General features: G+C 56.3%; 1 protein-coding gene across 2 annotated transcripts; it reads right to left on the bottom strand.

Moving 5' to 3' along the window:
* Positions 1 to 27,304, bottom strand: DRAXIN (dorsal inhibitory axon guidance protein). Of its 2 annotated transcripts, none has more exons than XM_027583935.2 (7): positions 27,178 to 27,304; positions 14,982 to 15,451; positions 12,382 to 12,572; positions 10,671 to 10,782; positions 10,189 to 10,278; positions 8,514 to 8,603; positions 1 to 4,558 (listed from the first exon to the last, which is right to left on the bottom strand). In XM_027583935.2, exons 2-7 carry the CDS (start codon positions 15,439 to 15,441, stop codon positions 4,446 to 4,448), a joined length of 1,056 nt encoding a protein of 351 aa, XP_027439736.1. In that variant the 5' UTR covers positions 15,442 to 15,451; positions 27,178 to 27,304; the 3' UTR covers positions 1 to 4,445. The 2 variants fall into 2 exon arrangements, with proteins under 2 accessions (XP_027439736.1, XP_027439727.1); XM_027583926.2 differs by lacking the exon at positions 27,178 to 27,304 and adding an exon at positions 22,062 to 22,144.

Below are 27,304 nucleotides of genomic sequence, written 5' to 3'. Positions count from 1 at the left end.
TTTATTTATAGCTCAAGAGAGCGCATGCAACACGCCATCACAGGACTACAAGGGCATAGCACCCCCCCTCCCACTGCCGCCCCCACACTTTAAAGAGGAACCACAGCACCCCAGGGAAGTTCCCAAGAGTCAGAAAACCCAATGACTGCGACTGCGGGGGTAGGGGGGCACCCCAGGTGCTCCACTTGATTTCCTCTGAAAATAGACCACTCCCAGCCCAGGAGGTAGGGGCTCAGAGCCTGGGAGTTTGTCACTGCTGGTTATTAACCAGGCAAACCGGATCTCCGATTTGCCAACTCACACCTGAAGGTAAATGCCCTGAATCATCCAAAAGTCCCTGACCATCCAACTTTTCTGTTTCCCCTTATGGATCGTAGACCTGGGTGTCTCAAACTCGATCGTGCCCAAGAATGACCTGGGGACTTGGTAAAACCCAGATGGCTGAGGCCCACCGCCCGAGATTCTGGTTCAGCAGGTTGGGGATGGGGCCCGGGACCCCCGTGCTTCTGCCGAGCTCCCACGTGATGCCCTCCCTGCTGCTGGTCCGGGACCACACTGTAAGGAGGGACTAGGAAGCCTCTTGCACCCAGAAGAGGCTGAGGATCCTGTATCAAACTACCCGTCCTGACTTAGAATTCAGAAAACACACTCCCTGCAACGAAGGCCTGTGGTTCTGCAAACCAGTTCCTGCCGCCCCCCTCCCTGACACACATACACACACACGCACACATGCACTCCTGTCTCCCAGAAGAGGGAAGGTGATCATGGAGGTGATGGCGCCAGCCCCTTGAAATCCTAAATGGTTTGCTTTTCCGGCTCCTCTCAGTGTCCCTCCCGGCACCCGCTTCCCTTGCTCTTCTGTTGTCTTATAAACACATTCCTTGCAGGTTACATGTCAGTTCACTGACTTTCCTGCTGCAAAGGGAATCCCATTCAAGGCTGTGCCCACCCTTTAGCACTAGATTCCATTCGGTGTGTTGAATATGGCTTCAAGTGAGGATCCATCTCTGCGGTGGAAGGGGTCGTGGCCTTGGGATTTGACTTGTGGTTCAGTCACGCCTCAAGGGGCAAACGAAGCTGTCACTTTTCCATGAGGCTTGTCCCTCATACTCTATGCCCCTCAGCCCATTCCCAGCAGGCTTGGGGGCTGCTCTTCTCACGGCCGGATGAATCCCAGAAAGGAGTCCCATGGGAACCGTGCGCACCTCGGGGGAATGGTGTAAGACTCCACAGAAGGAATGCAGGAGGGCACGGGCCACCCGCCCAGCATCCACTGGTTTCCACTTGGCCTCCTGCTCAGCTCGCCCTCTGGTTGTATTTTTTTGAAACTCATGAACCCCACCCCAGACCAATACCACTTACACCTCCTCCCACTCTGCCTCCGCACCCAGGATCTGTACCTGCTGCCTCGGGCTGAGTCCAGAACAGTTTTCCAAACTTCTTTGACTGCAGAACGCCACCTTCTCTTTCCTACAGGAGCATCTCCTGGCCCCAGTGTTGCAGGGGAAGGAGCCTGAGTGGTGATTTTGACAGATCATTGTCAAAGAACAGACTACCTACCAAAATTACCCTAGAAAACAAATTAGCCAACACTGGGAGCTTATTATGTGCTTGGCACTGTTCTAAACATGCTATAAGGATTTTACGTTTACTTCTCACAACATCCCTATGACAGGACAGTCATTATTCCCATTTTACAGATGAAGAAATCAAGGCACAAGTAACTTTCCTAAGGTCTCCACGGTGGTGAGAGGTGGAGCAGGCCGTTTGTCACCAGCAGCATTCCCATAGTCGGGAGGACGAGGGCAGAGTTCATGCCCAGCTGTACATTACGGTTGCCTGGGGGAGCCTTGAACACACACGAAGCCCAGACACAACCCAGACCAATGAAACCAGCACCTCTGCAGGTGGGCCTGGGCATCATCCGTACCTTTGAAAGTTCCCTAAATTATTCTAACGGGCAGCCAAGTTTGAGACCAGTGGACTGGAGCACGAATCTGCCAAATGATAGCCTGTGGGCCGAATCCAACCCGCAGCCTGTTTTGGGGCAATCTGCAAGTTAAGAAAGGTTTTTACATTTATAAACGGGTTTTAGAAAACCAAACGAAGGATAGTAGTTTGTAACATGTGAACGTGATATGAAATTCACATCTCAGCTTCCATGAGTAGTTTTATGGGAACACAGCCTAAAATATTTACTTGCCCTTTATGGTAAAAGTTGGCTGAATCCTGGATTAGGGGGAATTGACTTCTGTACTAGCCAAAGAAATCTGAGATAGACCTAAGGAAGAACTTCCGGGCGGAGAGGTTTGTTAAACACTGAGGAGGGCTCTGGGATCTCTAACTCTGGGGTTAGGAGGTTTTTACCCACCTGCCTTTGCAACCACGAAATGAAGGTAACTAGGGCAAAGAGCTAGGGCCTGAAGGTCCAATCGCAGAACTCCCCTGCTAGATGGGGATGGTTCCATGGGGCCTTTCAGCTTTGTCCTGACCTTCTGTGCTTTCCATTGTTGATGTCCCAGGGCCATCTGAACTGTTACCCTCCAGACATATGCGATGCCAGACATAAGCAATGCTGTGTTTCCTGCCTGCAGCCCACCCCCCCCCTTAGGGTTCTATCACATTCTCAAATCAGCCACCCCCAGTGAAGCTCACACAGCATGGGTATTGTCTGGTGTAGTCTTAGACAAAACTGCTGGTAGGTTTGATCTCCAAATAGCCGTCTTTGATCTCTTTTAGTTCCTCTGCCCCACCCCCACCCCTAAGATTCCTTTGCCCATAGAACTTGAATAGGGAGACATGAGCAAGGGTATTTGGTCTCTCCTGAATCCGTCTGCTTTGCTTGGTGCCAGACCCCTGACCCTGACTGATTTTCCCATGGAGTAAACAGCCCTGGCATCGAGGGTGTGGTTCCTCTGGCAGGTGTCCAGGCCAACGAGGAATTTGGATGGGGAGGGCTTTTGTCATTTGCAACCTGGTTTGCCCTGGACCAGAGGGCTGACCAGCAGTGAGGTGCCAGGTGTGGGAGTGGGGAGTTTAAGTGGCTCTCCTGGGGTGGCCCCTAGAGCCAGATCTGCTGGGGTAGATGTTCTGGGTGGGCATCGTGGGTCTAGCTTGTGGGGGGTGGTTTCAGAGAACACCTTGACCTCAGAGGTGCCCCCATGCCTCAGTAGGCTCTGCTGCAGAAGTGTGGGGTGGGGGTGGGGTCTAGAGATGGTCTGTGGGAGGCCTGAAAGCCCCTAAGGCAGTATGCAAAGTGGGTGCACATGCATGATGCGTGCATTATTTTGAGCCCATGTCGGCATTCGATTCTCAAAGGGCATGAACTACAGTGAAACTAAAGAAGCTATAAGAGCAACGTCAAAGTGCATGTCCTGGGACTGGGTGAGCAGAGCCACGGAAATAGAAGGAACAGCACTATCGTTTCCCCCAAACACATCCTATCTCAGATTACCAGCTCCCAGAGGGCAGCGGCCAATCTTCCCAAATCATGCCTTACCAGCAAGCAGGGGCTTAATGCAATGCTTTGTTTTTAAAGATGCTACACCTTTGTTCAGGGAAGGAAGAGAACAGCCTGTTACTGCAGACCTCACCACCGTGAAAGGAACTCCCTGGGAGGGCTTCTTTCTCACTGAAAGCCGTGGAGAACTTGGAATAAGTCCGTGGTTGTGGAGAAGCAAGGATGCGGGCCCAGGAACCCGACAGGCTTGGCCCAGGTGCAGATTCCGGCTCGGGCATTTACTCCCTAGGAACCTGGGTGCTCTCAGAGGGGTTCCCGCCAGCAGCAGCAGCATGCCCCCGAGAGCTTGTTAAAAATGCAGAATCGACCCAACCAGACTCTGCATGCTACCCAGATCCCAGGGATTCTTACACAGGTTAAGGTTTGAGGAGCACTGATCTGGGACCCTGGACAAGTCCTAACTAACTGCCTCGGTTTCCTCACCGGTAAAACGGTGATAATGCCTCCTTTGAAAGGTCATTGTGGTAACTAAATGAGATAACGTACGGCACGCATTTAGCACAGTGCCTGGTACATACAGGTGTTCCGCACTCATCTCCTGGGGTGCTCTGTCTCTCTGTTTCTTTCCCTTTCTTGACGCGCTCAGAAACCTCTTCGTTGTGTGACTTGAAGCGGTTGCAGTGCTGAGGTTGGGCAGTAGAGGGCACTCTCGACATTGCCAGCGCGGAGCATCAGGCCACCAGGAGGCGCAGGCCTTGCGGGGCCTCCGGGGGCGGGGGGGTGGGCGCAGGTGTGCTGCAGCTCGGCTCCTGGGCCAGGGCTCCTCTCCCGGGGCTGAGGGTCCCGGGCTCGAGCCTGCAGCCTCGGTCATCGGGTCCCCCATCTGAACTCCCACTGCTAGTTCTAAATAAATCGCCCGGCTTCTCCAAACCTCGGCGCGGGCGCCGGTCCCCAGGCCGGTGGGGAGGCGCCTCCGGCAGAGCCGCTAGACGTTGATGAAGGATCCCTGGTCGCCGTTGGCCGTCTCCGGCTCCACGCAGCGGCCCTTCCTCCGCGTGACCCTGCGGTTCCGGTGGAATTTGGCGTAGCAGCGCAGCCCTGAGCGAAGAGAGGCCAGGGGGTCAGAGGCACCCACCGCCAGGGCCCTCCCCTTCCTTCCTTGCGCCCTCTGGGACTCCCTGCACCCTCTCACCACCACCCTACGCTGCCCTACAACTCACCCACTCTCCCAGGACAGCCTGAATGGGCTTTAAAAAGGCGATCATTGGGGGAGAAGGGAAGGATGGACAGATGGAGCACGGGGTCTATTTAAGGCCCCCCCAAACTATTCTGTGTGATACTGTAATGGTGGGTACCTATTACGATGCATTTATCAAAACCCATGGAATGTACAATGCGGATAGTGAATGCGAATGCAGATTATGGACTTTATCAAGGTTGGTTCCTCCACTCTAATAGCAGAACCACACTAATGCAAGTAATAACAGGGGGACTGTGCAGGGGGAGAGGGTATATGAAAACCGTGTTTTCTGTGCCACTTTTCTGTAAACCCAAAACTGCTAAAAAAAAAAAAAAGTGGCCTATTAAAAAAGTTTGTAAGGGAATGCAGAGTCTGCTCTCCCCTATAAAACCTCCCGTGGCCCCCCCTTGCACTCAAAAGGAAATCCAAACTTCCTACTCTGGCTTACAAGACCCCCTGGGACCTGGACCTGCCTCCTGTCTGCCCTCTTCACTTCCCACTCCCCTCTTCATGAGCTCAGCCACACTCAGTCTTCTTGCTTTTCCTCAATAGCCCGCCATGTTCTGCCTCAGGGCCTTTGCATTTGCTGTTCTTGCAGCCAAACTCCCCTCCCCAAGCTCTTTGCATCACTGGCTCCTTTGCGGCCCCAGCCATGTTCTGCCTCAGGGCCCTTTTGGCCCAGCAGTAGGAGGGTTTCAGAGCTGAAGCTCTCTCTGTCATGACCACAGGCATCCCCTGAGATACATGGGTAGACATAATTTTTATTTAAGGCCTCAGAAGGCCACCTCCTCTTGGTGGTGGGGGCAAGGGATGTGAGGGTGGCCTGAGCAATCCCTACACTTCAGGTTAGGAGTTGACCCCAGGGAGAGAGGACATTGATACTTGAAGATTCACTTACGTCACTACCAAGAGAATAAAGGAACTGCTGTGAAGTTTGTGCTTAGGGGCCTAGAATTTACACCTGGGTCACTGGGCATCTAGACATGAGGTCACACAAGTGGCACTTGGAACGGGGCAGGGGATTCATGAGCAGGAGTGCTTGGTTTCCACAGAAGCCCTTCCGGAACCCTCCACAATCAGGCTGGCCTTGACTGCTGGACTTCAGCCCGGGGCCCCCAGAAGTCCTCAGGACTCTTGTTCCTCATGAGGGTTCCCGGCATCACCTAGATCCCTCTGGTGTGGCATCTTGGTGACAACCTCCTCCTGGATCAGCTTTAATGAGCTGCCTGAGCTGTCATTTCCATTCTTCTTTTTTTTTCTGGAGCCTGAGTCTCCAGGGAGGAAGCAAGAGTTTCCTCCAGGACTGACCAGAGCCAGAGGGATCAGAGGAAATGAGCAGACAGGCCTTTGGATGCAGATATATCTTTTGGATGCCTGCAAAGCTGCCGCCTCCCACCCAAGGTCCAGGGGAGGAAAGAAGGAAGGATTCCTGGACTCAGTAGGGCCACATCCCCCTCGCCTGGGTGCCCGGGTTGGACCTGGAGGCCAAGGACTGTGCTTGGGCCTCAGCACTGTTCTGGACTCCGTGGACTAGAGTGTCCTCTGGCCCGCTCCATGCCTCAGTCTCCTGCTCTGTGAAATGGGTCCCCAACCCTGCACACAGGTAACAGAAGATAGTTTCCCAGCATCGCCTGCCCCTCCCACCCCTGCCTGCCTCCGTCCCCTCACCTCTCTGTCTCCACTCCTGCCCCCCAGAGTCCTGCAGCCAGACCATGTCATTCTCCAGCTTAAAACCTGCCTGTGACTTCCAATTATAAATCAAAAGATCCCGTGTGACCCTCCCCACCGGGTTCTCCCACCTGGCCCTGGGGCCACCTTCTCTGTTGGCCACTGTGTGCCAGGCCCACTCAAACACGCCAGCCCTGTTCCTGCCTGAGGTCCTGGCTTCTGCCCTGCTTCGTGCCTGGAGCTCTCCCTCCCCGCACCCCCATCCTCACCTGGCTGGTTCTGCTGTTCCCTCCTGTCTGTCCTTTCTAAAACAACTCTGACTCCTCATCACACCACCCTGATTTTTGTTACAGCCCTTATTTCTTTCTAAAGACATGTCGTCTCTGGATTCGCTTACTGTCTGCACATCTCACTAGAATGGAATCCAGAGGGGCGGTCTGCCTGTTCTCTTTGCGGCTGAATCTAATCTCAAGTCTCCAGAATGGTACTGGACACATCGTGAGCACTCAATAAGTATTTCTTGATTGACTAGACCCAAGTAGCTTTATTGCTTGCACAGCAGATAATTTTTGAGGCTCATATGAGCAAAAATAGGGCCCGTATCTAAGGATGGTTAATAGAAGGACCAAGATCAAATTCTCCAAGTCAGGGCATGTGAACAACCAATTAGCTACCGAATGATACTGAGTAATTATTGTTCATGTTTGTTTGTTTTTTTTGTTTTCCTTAGAGAGAGAATGTGTGTGTGCGAGCAAGGGGTGAGGGGCAGAGAGAGAGGGAGAGAGAGAGAATCCCAAGCGGACTGCACACTCAGTACAGAGTCCAACAAGGGCCTCAATCCCACAACCCTGAGATCATGACCTGAGCCAAAACCAAGAGTCAGATGCTCAACCGACTGAGCCACCCAGGTGCCCCGGTATTTTATTTTTCAGAGTACTTATCTTTTAGAGATATATAGTGAGGGGTGCCTGGGTGGCTCAGTCGTTAAGCGTCTGCCTTTGGCTCAGGTCATGATCGCAGGGTCCTGGGATCGAGCCCCGCGTCGGGCTCCCTGCTCGGCAGGAAGCCTGCTTCTCCCTCTCCCACTCCCCCTGCTTGTGTTCCCTCTGTTGATGTCTCTCTCTCTGTCAAATAAATAAAATCTTTTTTTTTTTTATAAAAAGAGAGATATATACTGAAATATTCACAGATGAACGATCTGTAAACTCCCCAGAGTTGCTTCAAAATCATACTGGAATGGGGAACTGAGTGGGGGAGAGACAGCGCAGACTGGCAGTGAGCTGGTAAGTATTGAAGCTGAGTGATGGGAAATGGGGGTTCATTATTGCAAACATGAGTATTTGAAGTTTTTCAGAATGTAAAATTAAAAGTATTCCCCCACTTTTCTAGCTGTGTGAGTATGGGCAAGTCGCTTAACCTCTCTGTGCCTCAGTTCGCTCAGGTGTGAAATGGGGATGGTAAGAGCTCCTTTCGTGGGATGGTTGTGAGGATGATCGTAACGGGAGTGAAGTGCTCAGCACAGAGCCTGGCACGCCTGCGGGGGCACACCTGGGCAGGAGGGCACGCCTGCGGGGGCACACCTGGGCAGGAGGGCACGCCTGCGGGGGCACACCCGGGCAGGAGGGCACGCCCGCTGCAGGTGGGAGCTCAGAAGAGCTAAGGACATAGCTGGCCAGGTGCATCCCCCCTGGGACAGGGCTGGGAAATCCACCCCCCCCAACCCCTCATTCTCACACTTGGAATGCCTCCCCTGGGGTAGAATTCTGGTGTACCAGCCTTCTCAGATTTGATCTTATATAAAGAGATGTGCGCCTCTCCTCCCTTCTCCCACCCCCAGATCCTAGGAGATCATGCCAGCTTGTATTTCAAGAGGCGAGAAAAGCAAATCTGAGAAACGATGCCAGGAATCAAGACTGCATGAGTTCACAGACTGGGAAGGCACGGAGCAAAGCTGTTCTTACTCACGTCTTCAGCTCCTGAGGGATCCCGCTGCCCTCTCCTCTGCCACAGGCCCCTGGGCCCGCCCTGCGCCCTCCGCAGGGAAGCCTTGGCCCCCATTCCGCGCAGAACCAGCTTGGAGAAGAAGGGGTTTAGTGGCCCTGGGAACACAGGGGCACCCCCCCTCCCCGAGAGAGTGGGGCTCACCTTCCATACACATGCAGTCATCAAAGCATTTGTTGTTGAAGCCGCGGTTGTGGGGCGTGCAGAGATGCTCTCGCAGGTCACAGCAGGTGCCTGCCCACACAGCAAGGCCACGGTCAGCGGAGCTGCCTGGACCCTCACCATCCCCCCCCCTCCTCCGGCCGACGTGCACACGGCCCCGCTGGACGCGAGATCCATCATTTCCATGGCAGGGCCGTGCCCTGGCAGGGGGCGCCATCTGATGCACAAGGCTCCCTACCGGGACCACCGAAGGATAGCATGGCCAGGGCCCCCGGGGGGCCGGTGGCAGAGACCCCAGCTGCCCCAGATGGGCAACTGATAGATCATGGGCGGAGCGAAGGCAGTGTGGGATGGCCTCCCAGGGAGAGGGGGCGGAGCAGCTGGCGGGGGGTGTGAAATCAGCTTGGAGCTGGGAGGGGCCTCGAGGATCATTGCCACCAACGTCTACTTTGACAGATGGGGAAACTGAAGCCCCTCGGGGAGCAGCGGGAGGGCCCCAGGGAGGCCCCAAGGAGGCCTGAGGCAGCGGTTCGCCCCCCACAGACCCAGTCAGCTCCTAGGGCGGCTGTCCAGTTGGCCCAAACTCAAGCCTTTTCTTTCTGCTCAGGGTGAAAACAATGGTTTGGAGAGGCAGCAGCCTGTCCGGGAGCTGGTGGTCTGCCTTAAACAGCGCCGAATTGCTGCTTTGGTTGCTATTTTGTGGAATATTCTGGCCGCTGAATTAACAAGCATGGCACTGTGGAAGTGGGCCGCTTGGGTCCCCCCCCCACCCCTGTGCTGTCCGGAGGTGAGGACAGCAGTGAGCTGGCGGCCTCCAGTGTTAGCACCTTCAGGAGCCTCCGGGCCGATGTCACACTGGTTCCCCAGCAGCCCGACCCCCCAGCAGGGGGACCAGGGCCTGGCCGGTCCTGCCCAACGTGGCCTCCGTCAGCAGGCAGTCTTGCTCTGGAGCTCCCCATCGGGCTGCTGAGACTGCATCACAGGTTTCTGGGTCCATTCCTGCTTCCTCCCCCCTTTTGCCATTCACAGGCCTTCCCTCTTCCCCCAGAATAAACCTCCTGCACTTGGAACCCCACCTTGGCATCCGCTTCCCCAGGGGCCCGAACCGACCCAACAAGGGCCAAGGGCCAGCAGTCCCAACGTCAGGCCCCTTGTGTGTAGACTGTAATGGGCGCAGCTACTGTACAGGGAGGGTGTCATGACGGCGTCCCCCCACCCCCCACCCCAACAAAGCCCGGCAGTGTCATAAGGGGACGAGGACAGAATTAAGCCCGAGCAGGCGTTAGGAGGAAGAAGTCGAGAGAGGGCTCATCCTGACTTGAGACGGCATGGGGCAGGGGTGAAGAACCACACCGAGCCAGGTATGAGCTACCTCCTCGCTGTGTGGCCTCAGCGGAGACACTCAGTCTCCCTGAGGTTCGATTTCCTTGCCTGAACACTGGGGATGAGAGAGGCCCTTTCTCGGGGTTGCTGTGAGGGTTTAATACAGGATGACAGCAACTCTCAGTGGAGCGGTAGCGCTGATTGTTATCATTGGTCCTCCCTAAAGGGCCGAGGACCCACAGGCCCTGCTCCTGGGCCTGGCGACAGCCCCACTCCTGCACGGGCTCCCCTGGCACCCAGCCTCCTGCTCTGAACGTGGGTGCTGCTTGGGTACCTGGCAGGCAGTCTTGGTGATGGTTGCATGGCTCCCCTTCAGCTGGTGATGTTTCGTCACCATCGCTGGAGAGTTTACCCCGGTGTTTCTCTGGGGACAAGAAGATGTGTCGTCAGAAGCTGACACCCAGCAGAGCAGCGAGACTGAGCACAGGGGCTCATACCGCCACTTGCTCTGTGTTGCGTGGATAAGACTCTCTACCTCTCTCTCTGCCTTAGTCTTCTCCTCTCTAAAATGGGATCGATAGCAGGGTAGACCCAACCGCTCGTTTTTCAGGGGAAAATGAGTTGGTAGAGGAAAACATTTGGCCTGCGATCAGCACTTGATAACAGCATTTGCATTTTGGGTGTTAGTCCCAGTTTAGACTCCATGCCCTTCCACTCTGGACATCTGTAGGTCAGGGCTCCCTGGGGCCTCCACCCCAATAGACAGTGGGCGGAGGAGGGAGCCCACGCATGGGGTGGCTGGGGAGGTGGACATACCTTTCTTCTTAGCAGAGGGCCAGACTTCAGGTTTTAAGTCTTCATAATCAGTCCAGTCGAACAAGGCCATGTCCAGTGTGGGCATCACCTCCCCATCAGGCCTGGGCTGAGCCTGCAGAAGGGGCATGGAGAAGAGTGAAGTTGGAGCTCCCAACAGGTGGGAGCGGAAATGTGGGACCCCGGGGCCAAAGGGCAAAGGAGGGACTCCTCAGAGGCCAGCTTGTCCCCTGCTGGGCAGCCTGAAATCCCGGCCCCAGGGACAGGGAACAGCTGCCTGAGGCTCAAGCTCCAGGAGCCACCATCCTGTGGGATGGTATGGATGCAGGCGGGTGAGTTATCCCTTGGGCCCCTGGGGGAGGGTCTGGGAAAGCAGTTGCACCTGCTCAAGGTTTCTACACCTGTGTTGTTGAGGGGAGCTGGATGAAGCCAAGCCATTCACTTCCCTGCCCCTTCTCTCCTCTGCAAAAGTTATCAGCTCTCTGTGGCCCATGAGACCACAGCTCAGCTGGGCTCACAGCCCTGGCCAGCAGTCTCAGGGCTGGATCAGCACACGGTAGGACATGGGCAATAAAGGCATCTTCTAGGGCGGGGTTCTCAACCAACGGGCTTCCGGGGGCCTTCGACAGTGTGGATTGCCATGTATTCCTTGGAGATGGTCCCTAGCTTTTATCAGACTCTCGAGGGGGTGGGGTGCCTGGCTGGCTCAGTTGGTGGAGCATGTGACTCTTGATCTCGGGGTTGTGAATTCAAGCCCCACATTGAGTATAGAGATTACTTAAAAATAAAATCTTAAAATAAAAGAACCTCAAGGGGGTATGAGACCCAAAAGGGAATAAGAACGATCTACTGCTTAAAAAGTTTTATTTCTTCTATACATATACTTTACTGATCATCTTTTTTTTTTTTTTTTTTTTTTTTTACTGATCATCTTAAATAATTTTATTTGGAAAAAAATTCAAAGGGGTGCCTGGGTGGCTCAGTCGTTAAGCGTCTGCCTTCGGCTCAGGTCATGGTCCCAGGGTCCTGGGATCGAGCCCTGCATCGGGCTCCCTGCTCCGCGGGAAGCCTGCTTCTCCCTCTCCCACTCCCCCTGCTTGTGTTCCCTCTCTCGCTGTGTCCCTCTCTGTCAAATAAATAAATAAAAAAAGAAAAAAGAAAAAAATCCAAAGCCACGAAAGGGGTCCAAGAAGGATGCACCTCTTGTTGATTTTTTATTTATTCATTTGAGAGACAGAGAGACTGAGCGTGAACAGGACCGGGAGGGGGGGGAGGGGCAGAGGGAGAGGGAGAAGCAGACTTCCTGCTGAGCAGGGAGCCCGACGTGGGGCTCCATCCCAGGACCCCGGGATCAGGACCTGAGCCGAAGGCAGACGCTTCACCGACTGAGCCACCCAGGTGCCCCGGGGACATGGTTTTAAAAATTCTCTGGCCTTTTGCGTATGTATCAAATTTTCCCCCGAGGTCCCCGCTCTTTTCCATGCAGAGCCAGCATGATGAGCTGGTGCTTGCTTCCTTGCCCGTCCCTGGAGTGAGCCCCTAGGACCACGCTCTCCCGGACAGCAACAGTACTTTCAGGACAGAGAGAATGCTGGACCATAGCTGAGCTGGACGGGCATCAGGAGCCCTGGTTCAGTGGCCTCAACCAACTCCCTCCCATCTCCGGGCCTCAGTCTCCCTGAATATACTCTGAGGCTGTTCTGGGACCCCTTACCTGGGGCCACAGGGATGTGACGGGCAGGATCAAGGACTCTTCTGTGGCAGGTGCTGCCTCAAAGGTGGTTAGGTAGAGTATGGTGGGGGCCAGGCTGGTGGAGGACTCCTCCATCATGGCATCCAGTGCCTGGTCTTCGGAGGGTTCTGCTTTCTTCATCAGGGAGCTAGGACCTCGGACCACAGCTCGGCCTGAGACACGGAGGGGGAAACACAGGGGCTTTATCTGCTCACCGCCCTGTAGCAGCCCACAGCGAAACTCACATTTCCAACTGCAAGCGGGGAGGTGGCAGGGACCATGTGACAAGCCATCGGCTCAGCCAACATTCCTGCTGTCCCCCTTCCTGGGGAGGTGGAAATGAGGGACTGGGGTGGCAGGGAAAGAGGAGGGAGGGAATGTCTTGAATGAACTTGTGGTGTTGTTGGGGAGACAGCCCAAGGATTCTCTCTCTAAAGCAACATTCCAGCAAGTTCAAGTCTGGGTTGGTGGGTGCAGCCAGGGGTGCAAGTGCAACAAATGGAAACTAGTGGGATTAACCACAGAAGGCTTCCTGGAGGAGGTGAAGTTTGAGGAGGGGAGTCACGTGATGAGGCTAAGAGGCATTGCAGTGGGGGAGGAGACTTTGAGAAGGTAAGAGCCGCAGCTTATCACGTGTAAACGAGTGCTTCCTATGTGGTGATAATCATCACCCCTGTTTATTAAGCACCTGCTGTGTGCCAGGCCCCTGGTGTATGCTGGGTCCTGCCTTACAAGCATTATTTCATCTAACCATCGTAGGAACTCTTAGGAGATGGGTGCTTCTTCAGTTTCACCTACAGGGGAGGAATCTAAAGCACAGAGAGGTTAAGCAGCTTGCCTCAGGGACACACAGCCAGAGGACAGCAGAGCCTGGATTCAAACTCAGGTCCATCTGAGCACAAAGCCAATGCTTTTTAACCACTGATGCCACCTTCCAAGACCCATGGGCATTGGGGTAGGCTGCGTGTGATGGGGAAAGAGTGTGCAGGGTTGGGGGTGATCAAGAACAAAGGGAATTTGAGAGAAGCTGGGGGGGCCAGGCTCATCCTTACCTCTTTTTCTCAGGCAAGATCTGACTTTAAGGTTGGTTGGGTCCTTTGGGGCCACCTTGCCCTCCAGAAGCGAACCCCAGAGAGTAGAAAGGGGACTTAGGGACCACTGAATCCACTCCATTCCTTTTATAGACAAGGAAACTGGGGCCCAGTCAACTGGAGCGCCACAGCAGGTTAGCAGGGCTGGACCTGGCCTCTAGACTTCCACTGTCCCCTCTTCCATGCACCCAACACACCGACTCCCTTAGGAGGGCCCCCTTGGCCTGACGGAGCTTGGGCCTGGAGCTGAGCCAGGGATGAGTTCATGCTCCGAGGATGCCAGCGTGCCGTCCCCAACCTGAAACGTGACCTCCAGGGGTGGGAGGCTACGTCGAAGCTGGGGTCTCGCAACCGTGTTCTGTCCACTTGGGGGGGGTTTCAGTAGGCCTGGCAGGGAAGCAAGCCCCAGCTGATGCAGGTGAAGTGGGGGCCGAGTCTCCATCAGTCTCCTCCTACAGAACACTTGCCCCACATTTGTGGAACTTGGTCTGTCCAGGAGGCTGTCTGGTCACTTGAAGAGACTTGGAAGCCGAGGTTGCCTGGGGGCCTTGGGGCCTGGTGAGACAGGAGGAGCCGCCTGGATGGAGCTGCTGTTTGTTCAAGGACTCAGTGGGCAAAGGGAGGGGGCAGCTGGGGCCAGGGGGCCGTGGGGCCCTCACAGGGATTTGGGGATGTGGGGGAAACTTAAAAGAAGGTGAGCAGGGCTGCAGGGGAGCACCCCAAGAGACACACAGGGCAGAGGCAGGAGGGATAAGGACACCGCATCTCTCCCTGGGTCATCTGTGTCGGGGTCGGAGGCCGGTGATTCCACGTCGAGAGCGAGTTGAGAATTAGCTACTGCTCATTGCCCCTGATGCTTGCCAGGTGCCATTCTGAACATCTAAGTCATCTATGAATCGACCCTGAGGGTAGCTGGGGCCATTATCCTCATTTTGCAGAGGGAGAAACTGAGGCACAGAAAGGTGACCTGCCCAGGGCACATGGCCAGTAAGTCGCAGAGTCACAACCCGAACTTGGGCAGACCCAGCGTCAGGTTTCTAAGTGCTTGGTCCCCGCTCTGGGCTTCAGAGTTGATTAAGTGATGTGCTTGGAGGGCACCGAACTAGTGCATCTCTCAGGGCGGGGCTCATAGTGGGGTGGATTTAGGTCAGACACAAGGTAGAACTTCCTGACTTAGGAGGATCGTTCATTGTTAAGATGGAGCTTCAAGAGCTACGTATCCCTCTCTTCCCCCATTCCACCACCAGGCCTCTCCCAGCTCCCTCCCCTTCCCAGATCACTTTGACTTTTGGGAGACCCCTCCCCTCCTCTGGGGGCTCACTGCCTGCCCTCTTTGGGGCCTCTGGATATCTTCCCAGGGTCCTCACATCATTGACACTTCACTCACGGCCTCCCCCTCCTGCTCGGAGAGCCCCCTTGGCCATTTGGGTATGACCTTCCCCCATCCCCCCCACCCCTCCCTTCCAGGGCAGGACCCCAGCCCCCGCAGACCTCCGCCACCTCTGTGCAGCTTCAACCTCTCTCTGCGCCTCTTGTGCTCCCTGCTGCGTTTCTTGACCCTCTCTGACGCAGGAGACCGGTTCTCCTTCTCAGGGTAGGGCAGTGCCAGCCCCAGGAGCAGCTCCTTGTCCTGCACCAGGCCTGCAGGACTCTGCCCAGGCAGCAGCTCCCCTGCCCCTGGCAGCCTGGAGGCCTGCCTGGTGGTGGAGACCACAGTTCCGTCCTGGGCCCGGCCGGGCATGCCTGGGCCCCGCTCCTTCTTGCCCAGGCCCCGCCGGCGGTGGTGGCTGGCTGGAGGCATCCACAGTGCTGGGTCCTGGAGGTCGATGTGATTCTCAGGAAGGTTCTGAGCAGGGGTTCCAGGTCCCAGGGAGCCTGCCAGGCTCAGCTCCAGGAGCACCAGGAGGGTGAGGAACAGCATAGGGACAATGTGGGTGCCGGGCCCAGCCATGAGCTCTGGTCTGGAAGAAAAGCAACACCACGAGTAGACAGCTTAGCAGCCCTCCTCTTCTGCTTCACTTCCAAGTCCCCTGGCCCACATTATTAGAGCCCGGTGTCTCTCAACAGGGATGGAGGACGACTTTGCCCCCGGCGGACATTTGGCAATGCCTGGAGACATTGTTAGTTGTCACAGCCGGGTGGGGCTGCTATTCCAGGGGCTGGGGCCAGGGATGCTGCTGGACACCCCACAGCTCACAGGATGAGCCAACCATGGAGACTTGCCGGCCCAGAGAGACCACAGTGCCAAGGCCAGGAAGCCCTGGTTTAAATAGTTTAAGCAACATCCAGCTTCCAGATGAGTCTAGAATCCCTTTCTCCACACTCACCTCTGCCTTTTGCCAAGTCCCCCAGAATGAGCTGAGTCCTTCCAAGCTCAGAAATAGGCCTGTCATCCCCGAGGCTTGACTCAAAGCGTAAATTCAAAGGAACAGAACAGCCTCTCTGAGCATGTGCCCTAGGCAGGACTCAGCTTTAGTGCTTCGTGGGAATTTATATCACTTTGTCCTTTCGACAAGCGTCTGAGGTGGCTCCTAGCATTTTCTGCAGCAGAAGTTAATTGGCGTCCTTGGCATTGCATGTCTGTGCTCTGAACCTTGCTCACGGCTGCCCCAAGACGGCGCAGTCACGTCCTTGCTCCTTTCTTTCCCTCCAAGGGCCCGGCAGGTTCTGACCCAGCGCTGTCCCTGCTAGGGCTGAGGAACTCTGGAAGCTTGGCCCTGCCGCCTGCTGGGTGGGGTGAGCTGACCCTGACTTACCCTCAGGATCACCCCCCATTCTCCACCGGAAGTGGGGCCTCCTCCTGTGGGATGAGGGAGTGACCCCCGGATGTCCCAGAGGACCTCGGAGCTAAGGCTCATGAGGCGGCGGTGGGGTGTGCGGTGGGGTGCGGTGGGGTGTCTGCTGAAGTCTGGAGACCTCCCCTGCGGCCCTCCCCCACGGCCCCCACCTCTGTACCAGTCTCACGGCGTCCGGACACGTTTGGCACCAGGCTGGCCAGGCTGATTGAATTTTTATGGCCTCCCCGGGCCTCCTACGTATCCCATTAGGCAGGCAGAGATGCTTACACAACCATTTCCTTGTGATTTGCAGGCGTGGGATCGCCCAGGGCTGAGGAAAGGTTGGTGGGCCTGTGATAATTCCCTGCATCTCTCCCTCCAACCCTCTCAGTTCCTGCAACTCTCTCCCACCTCACCGCCCCCCCTGCACCCGCACCAGGTTCATCGTTAGCCAACTCCCAGCGAGGCCCTGGGAATGGGCACGGGCGGGGAGGGTAGGTGGGGCGGGGAGGCTGGGCCCCAGCCGGGCTGACCCGCTCTGAGGGGGTGAGGGGCCGGGGGGGGGGGGGTGTTAGTTCCTCCCACCTTGCCTGGTCCCCACCATCCTTTATCCTGCTCTTCCTTCATCCCAGCCAGGAGTGTGCTGGGCCTCTGGAGGCCCGGGCCCTGTCCCCACCACTGCCCTCAGCTCTGATCTTCCTGGAACCATGGACTGAAAGAAAGAGGCTGCCCTATATCCCCTCCCACCTCGAGAGCTGCACGCACGTCCTGGGAGAGCCTCAAGAGCTGTGTGGGACCGTGGGATGGCTTGGGGTGACAACTCCAGTCTCATCACACAGTCTTCCGTTCCTAAGACTATACACCCTGCAGCCCCGGCCCGCTCTCCTGGCCGCCTCATGGGCCACAAGAGGATTCTGCCCCCTCGGCCTCACCTCCAGCCTTTCCATAATGAGGGCTCTGGAGGCCCGGCTCAGGCAGCCAGGCCCACGCTCCGGAGCTCCTGAGCAGCTGGGCGGGAGGAGGGGCCCATTCTAAAGGCCTGTCAGTCAAGTATTGTTCTGCTCCCAGGAACCCCTCAAACCCCGTTTCCAGGCCTGAGGCAGATGCGGGCTGCTCTCCAGGCTGGCGTTGGCCAGACTTCGCTCTCCGTGTGGCTGAGAAAGGCTTTGAGGCTGTGTGGGATGCTGTTCCCCGCCCGGCCCAGCCCTGCTGTCTCGCAGGGACAATAGCCCCGGAGGAGAAACCCACAGAGCGCCCTCCTGGGAGGGGAGCTTTGGAATCCCCCCTCCTGCGGTGGGAGTCGGTGAGGCAGGTCACTCCAGAAGCGCAGGAAGAGGCCAGCGAAGCTTGCAGAGGAGGGGTGGGCTGAGCCACGGGCCTGTGCTTGACATGAAGCTACTCAGTGACTCCCAGAGCCAAGGTCTGAGCTCGCTGACCCGCCCCTGGGGCGCTGTCTCAGCGGATGGCCCCTCCTCTGCAGAGCCCAGAGAGGAAGCCTGTCCCCACACCCTCTGGCATCACGAGCCCATCCGTAGCCATCGCTCTCTCTCTCTCTCTCTCTCTCTCTCTCTCTCTCTGTCTCACTGAAGTCCTGTTGCCAAGACTCTTCCAATGGCTGTGGGTCTGTTTAATGTACCCCAACTAATTTCAGGGCCATCTTTGCTCCCTCCCTCCCTTTGTACCCCAAAACTCATGCACGGAGCCAGCCGGGGGCCAGCAAGAGGGGGATTTCGGTGTGTATTGCTGATGCACCCCGGGGGAGCCGTTCCTCTGCCCACACCTTCTCTGCACCATCCTGCCCCAGACCAGCCCATACTCCTGAGAGATTTCTCTGAGCCTAACCCTCGCCTGCTTAAAACTGTCCTTGGCTCCCTTTTGCCTTCCCATTTAACCATGGACTCCTTACCTTGGCACGCAAGACCTTGTATAATGTGGCCCCGACCTGGCTTTGAAGCCTCGGCTTCTACTCCCTCCCCTTCACAGCCAACCAGAGACTATTCCCTGGGCCCCAAACACACCCCTTCTTTCCTGTCTCTAGTCTCACTTGGGCTGTTCCCTCCACCTGGAACAACCTCACCTCTCCACCCCCATCTCCCTCTGTCCAAATCCTGCCCATCCTCTGGGGTCCATCCCAAATGTCCTCTCCTCCAGGAAGCCTCGTCCGTCCCCCAGTTATGAGTGCTCCCACACAGCCTTGTCCAGCTCTTGAAGACCTCCCGTGCCGTCTCGTGCTGGGGCAATCAGCCTTTTTTTTTTTTTTTTTAAAGATTCTGACTGGACAGAAAGATCCTACAGGTCTCCATCCCACTCTTCCCTCTGTTCCTATCACATCTATAGGACCCCGCAAATAACAGGCACTAACTATGGATCGGGATGGAAGTAGGTTGAGCACAAACTGACAGCCGAGCAGAAGATCACAAATTCTCAGGATGTGTGTGTGTGTGTGTGTGTTTGAGAGAGACAGCTAGTGCTGGGGTGAGGGCTGAGGATCCTGGCACCCTTTTGCCCTGATGACTACATGGAGCCCTCTCTCCAAGCCCAAAGGATTTGTACGCAGATCTTGGCACAGTCCAGCAGCCAAGATGCCAGCCTGGCAAAGCGCCACTCAGGAATCATGGGATGCGACAGAAGTGGTGCCAGGGATCCACGGCGATGAAGGGCTCCAATCCATTTCTGTCACTCTGGAAGCCGGTTGGAGGCTGCATCACAAAGCGCCAAGCATCCAGGCAGAAAGGGGCAGCAGGTGCCTACCTCTCCCCAGCCCCGTCAGCCCTGGATGGTTCTGCCTGTGGCTTGCTCATCAAGTCTGCTCTTCCGGGGCTGGGTCTGACCCCGTCCCCAGCAGTCTGGAGGAGAGCTGTCGAGGGACATCAGGACCCGTCCACAGCCCAGAGACGGCCCTCGGCCCTCTCATAACTGAGATCTAAGTGACTTACTAAAAGCAAAACAAAACAAAAGCAAACGTAATCATCGGATCCGCTGTTTCCTGGGGAAATGTGGGGCCCAGGCTCTCACATGCTGATTTCACCCACTTCTTACAGAGTCCTCTCAGCTACCCTGCACAGCGTGCCATTTTCCACATTTTTACAATGAGGAAGCTGAGACTCTGGGCAGGGGGCGGGGTAAGCCACACATCCAAGATGATGCGACTCACGCCGCGCACACAGGACAGTCCTTGCACACCCTGCCCGTGCACTGAGCTTCATCAGGGGTCCCCTGCCTCCCCCTCATAATCTGTTATTGCTGTGAGTGCAGTCAGGGCCCAAGAGAGGGACCAGACACTGGCAGCTGGGGACAGAGGGGAAAGAGCTGACCTCATGTCCTTAAGCTGTCCCTACACGGTGGGGACAGCTGACCTGTGAACTGTTGCCATCCAAAGGCTGCATGTGCAAATGAAGGCAATTAATTGAGCCTGGAGTAGGCTTTGATTCCTGACCCCTCCGCCACCAACAGACGGGCATGTGGGGGCCAGGAGACTGGGGGGACTTCTGCCCCACCTGCCTGGCAGACAAACTGTGGAGCTGGGCTGCCCCTGGGCATCCCAGGACAGCTGTAGGGCTCACATTCCTGCTTTGTTGATCAGCTCATCCGCTGCATGGTGGGTTGGGGGATGGTGGGTTGGGGGCGGGAAGCAGGGGGGAGGTGGGTGGGGGTGGGAGTAGGGCTGGCTGAGGGGCATCCGATGGGGATCTGGGCCAGGAATATCAGTGATGCTCTGATGGAGCCGAGGATTATGGAGCTCAGTCCGGGCTGTGAGCCAGACAACCACCCACTGGGAGAACTTGGCCTGTGAAGCCCTCTCCCTGACTCTGGGTCTCCTCCTCACGTGGGAAAATGACACGTCGGAGCCACCACATTTGATAGAGATGTTTCAGGGGTCCTTTAGATGTTTGATTCTAACGTCACGTTTTAAAAAATATATTTTAAACTATTCTGAAAGCTGTAGCAAAAACAGCAGACTCTCAGAGGCATTCTCTGCTCAAATTTGAACATGAGTGTGCCATCACAACTCGGGTTCTCCTGGGTCACCGAAGAGCGTCCCAGGGATGCAAGGTGAGCAGTTTCAAAGAACTGTGCCCATTTGCACCTACTTATGTACCCACTCCAGGATTTTCTGGACGTGACTGACCAAAGCCAGTTAGAGGCCCAGCCTCCTTGGAACAAGAGCAACCCACAACCACTGCATGCCTTCATACCCCCAAGGACGAGTTCTTTTTTCTCACTGATTCGCTTTCAGGCAGGATTGTAAATTGGGGGCATAAGGGTGGTCACCTGGCATGTCTACGCAGGAGGCTGACTGCTTAGGAGAGCTTGAAGTTGTGTCTGCATGAGACGGGAAAATTTTGATTCCGGGAAGAGACTCGTGGTGGGGGTGGTGGGGTGTTCTGTTCGTAAAACACTGCCTTTCTCAGTTTGATGTGTTGGGATTATGAATAAGATTCCATGGGAAATGATTTGCGTTGCTCGAAAAAGTTGGGGTGAGGGGAATAGGGGAAGAAGACCACTGGATCAACAGGTTGGGTGGCCTCAGCCTTGTGTGCTGTGCCCGTGCCGGGGAGCCTGGGAATTTATGACTCACAGTGACAAGCTGTCTCCATCTGTCTGCCTGTCTAACTGACAGCCCCCTGTGGGGAGGGGTGACAGGTAATATCCTCCAGGATCTGGAGTAAGTCCCCAGGGGCTAGGAGCATCTCCTGAGGCAGCATGAATTCAGAGGCCGTATTGGTGCATGCTAAAGATAAAGCACGGGGCACCTGGGTGGCTCAGTCAGTGAAGCGTCTGCCTTCAGCTCAGGTCATGGGCCCAGGGTCCTGGGATTGAGTCTCAAGTCAGGCTTCCTGCTTGGTGGGGAGCCTGCCTCTCCCTCTCCCCTCTCCCCCTCTCCCTCCTTATGCTCTCTCTCTCTCTCTCTGTCAAATAAATAAATAAAATCTTTAAACAAAATAAAGAGCTCCCCCCAACTCCCAGCCCCTCGACACCCCCAGCCTGGGAGCCCTGGCAGCGACTATACACCTGGAACCCTGGCTCAGTAGTGCTTAGGATGGATTTTGTTCAATGCAATAATCATCTCTGGTTTTACGTTCCCATATGTCCATGGAGATTTTAGGAATGTCCTAACTTGGAACCCATCTGTCTGACTCCTCCCTCTGGCGCCTCATCTTCACCAGGTTGGCTGCTTCCTGGAAGGGCTGGACGTGGAGAATGGAGGGGGCCATCCCCAGGCCCTCCTTCTGCTCTTAGAACTGTGGGGCTGCCCGAGCTGGAGCTCCGGTTGGGGGGTCTTAGAGCTCCTGGGAGCAGATTCCTGTCTTCTTTAGAGGGAGCTGACCCCCCCAGGGCTGGAAAATGGGTAATTTTGCTTGTTCAGTCAAAACTGTTACAGCCTAGATGAGAGGAGGGGAGGGACAGGCGGCTCCTAAATTCATGGGCTGGGCTCTTCCCAAGGCATTTTCGGACTAGACTTCGTCCCTCTAGCTGCTCCCACCAGCAGACCTCCTCATGAGTCCTAATGTCCCTATCTGTGAAATGGGACTATCAGCCTGTCATGAGGTAGGATTATTTAGGAGATCACTATTTCTGTGGGCTGTGTATCTGGGGAGGAAGCAGGATCCCAGCATGCATGGAACCCAGGTAGTGTATACGGGGTGGAAGGCAGCAAAGAGGTGCCCACTAGTGGGGTGCTGCCCTGGGGGGTGCTCACTGACATTCTGGGGCCTTGACAGTCTTGAGCTAGTCCCTACCCCTCTCCCTGGCCAGTAGGAAGGGGCCTCAGAAGAGCCAGAGCCCTACCTACCCTTCCATAGGCCTTTGAGCCAACCTGGCCTCACGCAGAGGACTCCGCATCTTGACCCGTGGAGCACCAGGTGTTGAGCACTGGGCGCTTCTCTGCAATGGAGGCTGCAGGGGAGAGTGACACCAGGTGGTCACCACTTGCTGAGCCCCTCTGGGTGCAGTACCTGGATGTCACATCAGCCTCCTCCAGTCTGAAGGAGGAGACCTGGTTCTGCTCCGGAAATTGCCAGTGCAAGCGGGGACACTAGCCCTGGCCCTAGAGAGCTCCCAGTATGATAGGGGAGATCTAGATCAGGTCTTGCCTTGGGACACTAGCATCTAGGGAGGACTCCTAGATGGATAAGAAAGACACCGCTCTGCCCACAAGGAGCTCTCAGCCCCGGTCCCAAGCTGCCCTTAGGGATTTCCCAGTCTGCTAGGAGAGACCCAGATCCGGCCTTGGAAGTTCCCAGAACATGGGGAAAACATATCCTTTGCTGGAGGGAGATTCTAATCTGTGGGCAAAGACACAGTGCCCTGCTCTCCAAGTGTCCCCACTCGGACCAGGTACAGAGGCCGCAGGTCTAATGAAAGATCAAGGCACAACCATAACTAGCAATGATTCGAACACAGATGGCGGCACAAATCTATGAAGCTGCGCCAGGGGAGGGCCCCATGGAGCCAAGCGGGAAGAGCTGTGTGACCTTGGGCGAGTCACTGAACCTCTCTGAGCCTCAGTTTCTTCTCCTGTAAAATGCCAGGCCTTGTGAGGAGGAGGAGAGGTAAAGGTATATAAAGTGAGCAGTCATCAGTAAGGGCAAAATAAGCATAAGCCCTCCTTATTATGGGGAAGGGAGAGAGAGTGGGTGGCAAGGGGAGGCAGGGAGAGGGGTTGGTCCTGGAAGCATTTGTGCATCTGTGCCTGTGTGTGTAGGGGGGCAAGCGCAGGTGGTCATGTCCACAGTCCTCAGTGGGGTGATCGATGGTTTCCGTGGGGTGGGGCAGGACAGGCCCAGGCCTGCCTGGAGAGGACCATTGTCTTGGTAAATGAGGTTTGGCTTCCCCACAGGGGCGGCCCCATCTGCTTACATTGTTTCCAACAGGAGCCTTGGGAATTAGCAACCCCCCAAGGCCTTACACCTCAAAAAACCTATGCAGGGGTGTTGAGTTGGGGGGCTCCTCAGAGCCTCCACCCCGTCACCCAGAGGCTCCCAGCTTTGTGCTTCTCTCTCCCAGTGTCCCACGCCCACCTCCTGAGCCAGAGTCCTGTCTCCTGCTACATTGTAGGTAGCCACCCCCCCAAGCAATCCTCTGGCCCCCCTCTTCCCCAAACTTCATTATCTTGGTGCCCAGACAATTTAACACCACTTTGCTGTTTGGTCAGACCCACCACTTAATCATCAAGTGACAAAATGCTTGCTGTTGGCTCTGGCAGACGCCAGTGTGGAGTGGAAAGACACCTGGTGTCAGGCAGGCCTGGGGATGGATCGTGGCTCCAGCACTTCTTAGCTGGGTGACCCTGGGCAAGTTAATTAACCACTCTGGGTTTCAGTCCCACATCTGAAAGAGGAATGTGTTGTTTGAGTACCATTTATTGGCCATTTACTAATCGGGGGCCCAGAGCTTTATGCGCATTATCTAATTCAGCCCTTTGAAGTGGGCAAACAGGACTCAACATCAGGACAAAGCTTTGAGGGACTTGCCCAAGGTCACACAGTAGAGAAAGTGGTAGAGCTGGGACTTGAACCCATGGTTACTGACTCCAAAGGCAGGGTCTCTGGCCACTCCTCATGCTACCCTCGGTGACCCATACCAGTGTGGGTGCTGTGACTCTCAAGGACAGCTCATGTGGGGGGCTGTAACCCAGAGACTGACACAGAGACCTTGAAGGACGGCTCATGTGGGGGCCCGTAACCCAAAGCCCGGCACAGAGAGAGCCTCAAAAAACTTGTAGTTTCTACAATGACTTCATCTCACCTGCTCTGGATTCTAGCAGGGGCCTTACCCCTCGCACCCCCACACCCATCCAGTGACATATTCCAGACGGTCAATGCCAGACCATGGCGTTGTGGTATGAAGAGCTGCCAAAGCTGGGACCTGGTGGTGGTGAGGGGCAAGGGCCTCTAGTGGCAAGGGTTCAGCCACCCTCCCATGTCCTTCCTGGGGAGGGCCTGTGCTCTGGTGGCCAACGGGCCCCCTCAAGAGGAAAAGCAGCAGAAGGCAGGCAGAGGGGCTGGAGCAGCAAGAGAGGCTGGTGTCATCCGAAAGGGCCAGAATAGGGATGCTCATATGACACCTGCCCTTGGGAACATGCCCAGGACCCCTCTCTGGAGGGAGCTCCTTTTCTCCCCAGGCTGCAGAATCAGGGAGGCCAGGACGCAAATCTCCGCTCCCCTACATTCCTGGCTGAGACCAATGAAGGAACTCCCTCCAGGTCACCTAGCTAGGAAGCCTTCGGTGGGGATTCAAACCCATTCTGCCGGACTTGGGCAATCACTTCCCTGTCTATAACCAGGCACGGAAATCATCCTCATCTTCCAGAAGGATGAAGAGCCCCTAGTACCACGGGGATTTTCCAGGTGGCTTGCACCCCCTCCAACCTTCCCATCTATGGTCCTTTGCTCCAGGGCCAACCCTGGATAACCTGTGGCTTGCAATTTTCAGTTCACTCCTAACCCCTTGACCAATGGTTCCATTGGACAGAACATGTGTGCACAGAGCACCTACTGTGTGTACTGGGATCACAAATGGAACAAGGCCCAGCCCTGCCCAGGAAAGGGCAGACCACGAGAGAAAGGGAGGCACGGGGGAGTAGGAGGGCTTCCCACAAGAGGGGGCAGCTGACCTTGGCCTGCAAGGAGGGCAGGCTTGGACTGAACGCAGGACAGGGGAGACATTTCAGATGGAGGGAAGAGCCCTGGCAAAAGCTCAGAGGAAGCCAGCGTGGAGATGCTCAGCCCTCGGTGGTGGCTGAAACCCAAGATGCAAACGAGAGTACTGTGGGAGGCAGGTTGTTAATTGAGTGGCAACAGGGAGCCATTTGCAGGATTTAGGGCTGGGGAGAGGGGGTGGATTGAGTGGTGAGGAGGAAGGCAGAGAAGGTGGGTGAGGGTCAAGGAGGCTCTGAGCCGATTTCTGAGGGGTCGCAGGGGTTGCCGAGCTGACTTTCCTGAGGATGGCTATGCTGGAGGAGGCAGAGATGGCAGAGGGCCCTGGGTTGCCAAAGCTGGGCCTGTCTGCCAGGCAGGATCATGAGCAGAAGGCTGGATGGGGTGTGCCTCCGTCTTTTTTTTTTTTTTTTAAGATTTTATTTATTTATTTGACAGAGAGAGAAGGATAGTGAGAGCAGGAACACAAGCAGGGGGAGTGGGAGAGGGAGAGTGCCTGTGTCTTCTTTAAAGAGAAAGGCTCAGGTTGCCAGCCCTGGCTTGGGCTAAAAACCAGAACTTAGCCAGGAGAGCCTAGAACTTGCCAGCTGGGAGGTTTCCCTCTGCTGAAGTGGCCCTCATTAAGCCACTTGGCCCCTGTCACTGCTGGACTCCTGGGGTGTGTGTGTGTGTGTGTGTGTGTGTGTGTGTGTGTGTGTGTGTCACCTGCTATGAGGACAGAGATGCTATGATGGTCAGAGGCTCTGGGCAATTATACAGCAGGTCCAGGATACAACAAGACAATGTCCCCAGAGGAAAGGAAATGGCTTGTGAGCTAGTGCCATTAAAAAAGAAATCGGGGCAAGACAGAGGTTCAGAATTGGGAATGAGTCACATGGAGGCCTCATGATGAATGACCAGCTGTTGGCAACATTGACACAGTGACACTCATCTCATTTTGGAAGCAGAGACCCTTTTCACTCTGATTTTTAAACTGATTTGAAGACAAGCAGAGAGGGGGATGGAGAAGAGAGGACAGTGCCTATGAGAGCGGGAGCCCTGTAATGGGGGGGCTGCAGCTGTGACCCCCAGGTGGGAGGGGGCCACAGTCCCGTTTCTCTGCAGTGTCTCTAAGGCTTGAATTGGTGATCCATATCCCCCTTGCTGTGGCGCCCCCAACCCCACCCCAGCCAGGGACTGAAGCCTCCCCCATGACCCCCAAGCGTGTACTGTGCTGGCATCCAATCTTTTTTTTTTTTTTTTTTTTCCCCACCGTTCCAACACACGTCCCTGTAGGTAGGTGCTATTATCCCCGTTTTCTGAAGGGGACACTGAGGCTCAGAGACATGCGTTCCTTTGTCCACGATCACTCCCAGGGCCTCTGTCTGCCGGATCCCAGAAGGATGGTGCTGAACCCACACCGGGACACTTCGGCGTGCCACAGGCTGGGAGGAGCGCAGAGTGGAGGAGTGCGCAGGGCAGGAGACCAGATGGAGGCGAAGGCCGGAGGGAACACCCAGTGGAAGAAAGCGAGAAGGAAACCCAAGAGCCCTCACGTCTCAAACGGCTCCTGGCTCTCGCAGGCGGCTGAGACCCGGGTGCGCGAATGGAGAAAAGCCAGTGGGGAGGAAGAGGACCTGAGCCGGGGCCGTCGGGGTTTGCAAAGGCGCGGAACTGGCCCGGACGCGGGGCCACCGGCAGTGCCGGTGGGGGCGCACCCTGAACCTTCTGCCCCCGACATACTTTAGCCCCCCCAGGCAGCCTCGAAAGGGGCAGGAGGACACGCCTGCCAGCTCTGTTCGGGGCTCAGGAAGTCTTCGAAGCTTCTTGGAGCGGTGGCGGACTCCCCAGTCCACTCCCCCGCCTTGGAGACCACCCAGAGACTCAGAGACAGAGAGACAAAGAGAGACGCGGTCCCAGAGGGAGAAGGCGAGGAGAAGAGGGGGGCGACAGCCGCGACCCAGAGAGGGCGGCGAGGGCGCGCGCGAAGCAGAGTGTCAGAGCGTAGAAAAGTGAGCGTCCGGCGGAAGGTGGGTGGACGCGGGGACCGGGAGCAGAGCCTGGAGACGCCGCGAGGAGCGGAGGCGGCGGACACACAGACCGACGGCTCCGAGGGCGGGGCGGGCAGGGAAGAAAGCGGGATCCTCACCTCCGGCCACAGTTCCCCGCGCGCCCCGCCCCTAAGCGCTCCAGGTAGCCCACCTTTGTCCGGGGCCGCTACCAGGTGAGGCGGGAGGGCGGGGCCAGGGGCGGGCCAAGGCCATGCCTTACCTGTCCGGCCAGCGGGGCGGGGGCCGAGGGGCGCGGGGCCGAGAGCCTGCGGGAGCCGAGCGCAGCGGAGGGCCGAGCCGCGAAGCGGGGACGGCGCAGAGAGGTGCGCGGGCGGCAGGAGGATGTG

Source organism: Zalophus californianus, chromosome 4 (assembly GCF_009762305.2).
Source record: "Zalophus californianus isolate mZalCal1 chromosome 4, mZalCal1.pri.v2, whole genome shotgun sequence".
Classification (NCBI taxonomy): domain Eukaryota; kingdom Metazoa; phylum Chordata; class Mammalia; order Carnivora; family Otariidae; genus Zalophus; species Zalophus californianus.
This window is presented reverse-complemented; position numbering and strand designations above follow the sequence as displayed.